The 7,160-nt window shown below is 51.5% G+C and overlaps 2 protein-coding genes across 3 annotated transcripts in view; one reads left to right on the forward strand and one right to left on the reverse strand.

Annotated features, from left to right (window-relative positions):
• The window catches only part of Ccdc65 (coiled-coil domain containing 65), a 14,856-nt gene extending 11,215 nt beyond the window's left edge, over window positions 1–3,641 (forward strand). Inside the window, exons 5-8 of the mRNA XM_031358822.1 lie at window positions 510–707; window positions 883–1,101; window positions 2,927–3,079; window positions 3,158–3,641. Of these exons, the coding sequence (XP_031214682.1) occupies window positions 510–707; window positions 883–1,101; window positions 2,927–3,079; window positions 3,158–3,469 (882 nt within the window). The 3' untranslated portion in view covers window positions 3,470–3,641. The remainder of the gene's footprint in view (window positions 1–509; window positions 708–882; window positions 1,102–2,926; window positions 3,080–3,157) is intronic.
• Window positions 3,642–4,751: 1,110 nt separating this feature from the next.
• Fkbp11 (FKBP prolyl isomerase 11) overlaps window positions 4,752–7,160 on the reverse strand; it is a 3,761-nt gene continuing 1,352 nt past the window's right edge. The window contains exons 4-6 of one of the 2 annotated variants that reach the window (XM_031358831.1): window positions 6,849–6,882; window positions 6,448–6,518; window positions 4,752–4,988 (exon numbers count right to left, since the gene is read on the reverse strand). In XM_031358831.1, coding sequence (XP_031214691.1) covers window positions 4,771–4,988; window positions 6,448–6,518; window positions 6,849–6,882 — 323 coding nt within the window. In that variant the 3' untranslated portion in view covers window positions 4,752–4,770. The other variant, XM_031358838.1, reaches the window with a different exon arrangement.

Here is a 7,160-nt window from a genome sequence, read left to right on the forward strand (position 1 = left end):
ATATATATATATATATACACACACACATACACACACATACACACACACATATATATACATATATGTGTGTATACATATATATATACATATATGTATACATATATACATATATGTATACATATATATATACATATATATGTGTGTGTATGTGTGTGTGTGTATGTACGTGGTGGCGGCAGGTGCACTCCTTTAATCCCAGCACTCAGGAGGCAGAGGCTGGTGGATCTCTGAGTCTGAGGTCAGCCTGGTCCTCAGAGTGAGTTCCAAGACAGCCAGGGCTACAGAGAAACCCTGTCTTGGAAAATCAAAAATGAAAAGAGAAAAGAAAAAGAAAAAGAAAAAGTTAAGAGATCTAGAACACAGGGCCTCAGTCGTCTCTCCCCCAGGCTCTCTTGTCCAGGTCACTATGGACTAACTGCACTTCCAGCATAAATCGTTAAGCAAGTCTCCAGGCAGTTCCTTGGCGCTAGTCGGGTAACTAAGCTTTGGTACTGGGATACGCTTCCTAGAATTTAGAAGAGAAGCACTTTCTACGCCTGCAACTGGAGAACATAGTGGAAGATCTGTGGAAGAAGTTCCAGGATGCACTCAAGAATTACACGGATGCCACGGAGGACCGGAAGATCGCCTTTGAGGCCCTGAAGGTGAAGGATGAGAAAAGCTCCAAAGAGATTGAGACGCAGATGAAAAAGATCCAGCGGCTGCAGGTGAGCGCTCGCTCGGGAGGCGCCGCCGGTGCGTGCGGTTGCCTTCGTCCATCTTCCCCAGATTCTTTTGGGGCTCTCCCTGGGTGGGTCAAGGTGACAGACTGGGTTCCTAGTCCCCGGTCCGTCTCCCCTTTGACCTGTCTCTCTCCGTCAATTGCTTCTTCTGTCCCTCCAGGAGTCCATAAGTGCCCTGAAAGGGAAGATCGCAGCCCACAGCCGCGAAGGCGAGTGGCAGAATCAGTGTGTCCGAAATGACAAGGAGCTGGTCCACGTGCAGCTTCGGAAAGTTAAGATCCAGAGGACCCAGGCTCGGACCGAATCTCAGGAGAACTTAGTCAAACTCACCTTGGAAAGCAATGCTGCTCTCAAGGCTCTGAAGAAGGCCGTGGAGAAGGTAAAGGATAGAGAGAGGGTAAGCCGGACAAGCCTGGAGAAACTGGGCTGGAGGCAAACCGGGTTTGGGGAGCCATGGGGGCGGGGTCTCCCTCCTCCCCGCCCCCCCTCGTAAAATCTACGCTAGTGTTATCTTTTTTTACGCCATCCTCTTCCTTTTTTTTTTCTTAAAGATTTATTTATTGTTCTAAGTACACTGTAGCTGTCTTCAGACACAGCAGAAGAGGGCATCAGATCTCATTATGGATGGTTGTGAGCCACCATGTGGTTGCTGGGATTTGAACTCAGGACCTTGGGATAACCGCTGAGCCATCTCTCCAGCCCCCAGCCGTCCTCTCTTTTAAATGAAGTAATGGGGGTTTTTCGGCTTGCTGAGTCCCTGCTCTGCTTTGCAGAGGGTCTTTTTCTTCACATCTGCTGCGCGCGCGCACGCGCGCGTGTGTGCATATGTGTGGGGGTCTCCTCACCCCCTCAATAAACACTGTCTGTCATTTCCTTGCTGTTTCTGTCTTTAGCGCTTTCGATTTCTCTGCTGCTGCCTGCTGCACTTCAGACCTTCCCCACCTTTTCATTCTTTAACTGGCAGAGGAGACGAATTCAGCCGAGACCCTCCTCCCCACTGAGGCTGTATTACCTCTAGACTGTATCATTTGGGGGTTTGTCTCTGGATTTCTTCTGATGACAGTATCGTTCTGGGACCTTATCCTGGGCCTTCTTTTGAGAACTACTGACTCATCAAGATGCTACCTGTCACTCATCATGACAAGCTCCAGAGATAGGCGCTATCACCAAATGGCTGTCCCAGGCTCTGGACCACTGCCATTGGTTAGGTTTTCTTGTGGCCCCTTAGATAGACCAGTTAGGTTTTCTTGTGGCTGCTGTCCCCCCCCCCCCTTCGCCAGCTTGAAGCAGCTAAGAGCAACAGTCATCACCCCCAGGCCTAAGAGCAGTTAGGGTTACCTCTGAGATGGGGGCAGGGAGGTGGGGATGACAGACCAGAAGCTGGACAGGCTCCCTGGACAGACAGGGAGAGAAGGAGCCGTGCAGGGTAAAAAGGTGGCAAACTTCCAAGATGGCCATTTCCTCGTCAGCCTCCTGCCTCTGGCAGGCCCCTGCTGATGGACTGGTTCAACAAATTCAAAACCTGGTCAGGACATGCCACAGAACAATTAAGGACCAAGTCGACCAACCGTTCTATCTGACCTCAGATTGGCGAACCCTAAGGCGGGGAGGAGAGGCCTTCAGAGCTTTAAACCCATCCCGTATTCTCAAGAGCAGACTGGAGGCCCGGCTTCCAGAGCCCCCCTGTGCCCTGCAGAGAGTCTCTTCCTCTATGTGTCTACTGGAGGCCCGACTTCCAGAGCCCCCTGTGCCCTGCAGAGTCTCCTCCTCTATGTGTCTACTGGACGCCCGGCTTCCAGAGCCCCCTGTGCCCTGCAGAGTCTCCTCCTCTATGTGTCTACTGGAGGCCCGGCTTCCAGAGCCCCCTGTGCCCTGCAGAGTCTCCTCCTCTATGTGTCTACTGGACGCCCGGCTTCCAGAGCCCCCTGTGCCCTGCAGAGTCTCTTCCTCTATGTGTCTACTGGAGGCCCGGCTTCCAGAGCCCCCTGTGCCCTGCAGAGAGTCTCTTCCTCTATGTGTCTACTGCAGTTCTCCTCATGCCCAATTAAGAGCAATAATGAGTTGTTTGTGGTAAGAGTATGAAATGCTGGGGTAGTGCTTGGCACACGCGAGCATCAGCACCCTGCGAGCATCGATGCGTTTCCTGGGCTGGAGCAGGGCCCTCTCTTGTTTTCCCTCAACCACTTCTTCATAACCCCCAACAGGGTGAGAAGATCCTTAAGCTTGCTGAAATATGTCGGAAATTTGAAACAGAGGAAGAGAAAGTCCTGCCTTTCTACTCTTCGGCACTGACCCCCAAGGAGCAGGAGGAGGCCGAGGTCCACCAGGCAGAGGAACTCACAGAGGACCTGGCCAAGGTAGAGAGGGAGGGTGGGGAGGGGGCAGCCCCGGCTGACGGTACCGTAACACGCCCGTTCCTCTAACACCACTCTCAGATTATGATGGACTATGCGGGAATGGAGAACTTCTGGAAGAGATACAACAAGGTGAAACTGGAGGTTCTGAGCCTGCAGCACAGGCGGCTGCAGCTGCTGGATATCAGCGGCAAGCTGCGGGAGATGCTCCAGCAGTACTTGGATGGCATCTCGGTGAGCGACGAGGTGCTGAGCCACCTCAACCCGCTCTTCATCGTAAACCACAGAAGCAACCTGCCGCAGCTGCCCCCACCCGCAGCCCTGCCCGGCGGTGACGCCAGACCTGTCTACAACGTCATCGAAGCCGCCCACATTGTCTCCCATATCCTGTGAAGAGGAGAGTTCTTTCCAGACCGGGAGGAGGCGTTTCCTTTTCGTTTTGCTCTCACACTTCAGCTGTGCCTGCTCCAGTTACTTATACCACTACCCGTGCAGTGGAACCCATTATGTAGTCTTTTTTTTTTTTTTTTTAAAGAGAGAAATAAATAAAAGTAAAAGAGAAAAACTTCTCTGTAGTTTGGAAGTTCCTTAAAAACAAAACAAACAAACAAACATTATATAGTCTTTTTTTTAAAGAGAGAAATAAAAGTAAAAGAGAAAAACTCTGTAGTTTGAAAGTTTCTTAAAAACAAACAAACAAACAAACAAAAAACAAACAAAAAAACCCAAGATCACCAGGTGGTGTTGGCAGCAGAACACACCGTTGATCCCAGCAGTTGAGAGGGGCAGAAGCAGGCGGGTCTCTGTGAGTTCGAGGCCACCCTGGTCTACACAGTGAGTTCCAGGACAGCCAAAGCGACACAGAGAAACCCTGTCTTGAAAAAACGTTAACAAAACCAACCAAGCAAAAGCAGGGTCTCGTGCAGGCCTCTGACTCCCTGTGTAGCGGGTCTGAGTTCAGATCCTGCTGCCTTGAGCTCTGGATCACAGGTGTGGAGCACGTCGGTCTCACGGGTGCTGCCCATTGAGCTCAGGGGTTTCTGCAACCTGACAAGCATCCGACCGGCTGAGCCCTGTCCTCAGCCTCGTAAGCGCTTGTCTTTGCTGTGTTTACTTTAAGGATATGAGGAACATGGTCTTAGGAGGAGAAAGCCTGGGCACTACTGGACAGCGGAATATAACTTCCTCCCCAGCATCCGGGCACCTGTCTGTCTTACAGGCTGATTCAAGACCAGTGCCTCGGGGTAAATTAGGACCTCGAGAGCAGGCAAGAGGAAGGTGTTCCAAAGCCCCCACCATCCCGCCACAGGCAAACTACAGCTCCAGAACTTTCTTTTCCTACCCATGAGAGCGGCCTCAGCGGCTCGGTTTGGCAGGGTATGATGTGCCATAGCCAAGGTGCTTGGGACCCAGAGCCAGGGCTACAGAACAAATGAAGACCCTGACTTAGGCGAAAAGGGGACAGAAGAGAAGAGAAACTCACGAGAAAAAGCACAAGTCTGGCGACCTCAGCTCCACCCCTGGAACCCACGGCTGGAGCCCCCGCCAGCGGGGAGGCCAGAACCAGCTTCACAGTGGGGTCTGATCTCCGCATTCAAGGCAGCATACGCAGCGGTAATAATTCAGAAACAAAGAAAGGGGGTGGCGGTGGCAGTATCGAGTGAAAAATACAACGTTTTGTTAAAAACCACTATTTATTTCTTCTTATTCTTGTTTCGTTTCTCTTCTTTCAGCTTCTTTTTGGAGACTTTGGGACTGCTGGCCTTTTTGTAAAGGTGATAGCCAATCAGCCCCAGGAGTGCTGGCACCATAGCGATGCCTACCAGAGGCAAAATGCCCTTCAGCAGCTTCTGCCAGTAGTTGGCTCGAATCAATGCGATCAGCTCCACATCATACTGTACCACTGCATCCGCTGGAGAGGGGGTGGGGTGGGAGGGTTAGGATATGCACCCCTGCATCGGCTGGAGAGGGGGTGGGGTGGGAGGGCTAGGATATGCACCCCTGCATCAGCTGGAGAGGGGGTGAGTTGGGGTGGGGTGGGTATCAGCATTGCTGTAGTCTATCCAGAGCTCTGATTTGGGATTAAACCAGGGAGTCTGGGCCTCAGAAGGCAGCGGTGATGCTGGCAGTTTGAAATGTGAAGTTGGGCTCCCTCAAAAAAGGCAGAAGAAGGCAGGAGCGAGCTAAGGATGCTCATGTTGACCTTAACTGCAACCAAGCATATGGTTTGGAACCAGTGACAGATCAAGAAATCTGCGGACGGGAAACATGCAGGTTTCCCCACATTTACAAACATAAGTAAGCATTCTTTTTTAAAAAATCTCTCTAGGCCGGGCTGTGGTGGCGCACCCCTTTAATCCCAGCACTTGGGAGGCAGAAGCAGGCGGATTTCCGAGTTCGAGGCCAGCCTGGTCTACAGAGTGAATTCTGGGACAGCCAGGGCTACACAGAGAAACCCTGTCTTGAAAAACCAAAAAAAATCTCTAAAGATTTATTTACTTTTACTTTAGGTGTATGGCTTTTTTGCCTATTATATGTCTGTGCCAACACTCATGCCTGGTATCCTTGGAGTAAGGAGAGGGTATTGGATCCCCCTGGAGCTGAAGTTACAAATGATGGTGAGCCGCCATGTGGCTGCTGGGAACTGAACCTGGTCTTCAAGAGCAGCCACTACTCTTAACTGTTCAGCCATCTGTCTAGCCCCAAAAAGTGAGCATCTACATATGTAGGAATCCTCCATACCAAGTGAACCCCAGTTCCAAACACCCACATAGATAGAATTTGTGTAGGGCTAAAATTAACTGGAATAAAAAGCAGACATCCTTAAAAATTCCACCAACCAACGAGCACGTGCAACATGGTTCTTGGCAGATTTTGGAATAAGGGGTAGAGAAGAGGAAAGGTGCGTGATGGAGCAGGTGGGCAGGAGATTGGAAGTAGAAAGCAGCAGTGGGAAAGACAGGATTTTGCTAAGAGTTTCTTGTTCTGTTTTACTTTTGAGAGTTAGTAGCCCTGGCTGTCCTGAGACTCTCACTATGTAAACCAGGCTGGCCTCGAACTCACAGAGATGGACCTGCCTCTGCCTCCCCAGTGCACCACCATTCCCGATTTGTTAAGAGCGACTTTGCTTGGCCCTCCCTACTCTACCAGGGCTCCCTACAGGCCGCAGCCAGGCCAGGTGGCCTTCACAGGTGGCCTTCACAGGTGGCCTTCACAGGTGGCCTATAGTCTTTCCCAGAGAAAGAGCGGCCTTGAAGGTGGAGCCCAGCTCAATTCTTTCCTCAGATTTGAACTGAACTTTTTCAAACTCGAGACAGAGCAGAGTTTCTTGGGACTCTGTGACAGGCAGGCGAAAGGCCTGTTGAGATTACCTGGGATGGATGGTGGGTGCCCTCGCTTTCCATAAGCCAAGTGAGAAGGAATAACTGCTCTTCGCTTCTCTCTGAGGGAAGGATGAGAATTGCAGGCCAGAGAAAGCTGAGCCGGCAGCCTCAGCCCATCTGAAGTGCCGCCAGAAACACGTCACCCCACACCTCAGATATTGACACCAAAACATGAATTTCTTCACCTGACAGGCTGGCCAGCAGTTACCAATCTCCCCACACCCCAACAGCACCAACAGCCAGAGAGGTCCCTTGGCTTCCCTTCATGCCTCTCCAGTATGAAGTCAGGGGCCCTTCATTCTACAAGGCCCTGCCTACTGGAGGAGGGATGGCAGAGAAACCTTCTCCCCAGGCAAAGGGGAGTCAGGCCCCAGCCTTCAGGTACTTACCCCACACACATGTCCAGAAGGCTCTGCTCCAGACCTTGAAGAAGAAGACAGAACTGAACTGGGAGCTGCATATATTCCCCACAGTACCCAAGAGGAAAATCAAAGGCTCCCCATCGACCTTCTCAAACTCTCTGCCCTGTGATGTGCGGAGCAGAAGAGTATTAGAAGTGGGATTTGAAGCCGGGCGGTGGTGGCGCATGCCTTTATTCCCAGCACTTGGGAGGCTGAGGCAGGCGGATTTCTGAGTTCGAGGCCAGCCTGGTTTAGCCTGGTTTACAGAGTGAGTTCCAGGACAGTCAGGGCCACACAGAA

This window comes from Mastomys coucha, unplaced genomic scaffold, assembly GCF_008632895.1.
Source record: "Mastomys coucha isolate ucsf_1 unplaced genomic scaffold, UCSF_Mcou_1 pScaffold11, whole genome shotgun sequence".
Lineage (NCBI taxonomy): Eukaryota > Metazoa > Chordata > Mammalia > Rodentia > Muridae > Mastomys > Mastomys coucha.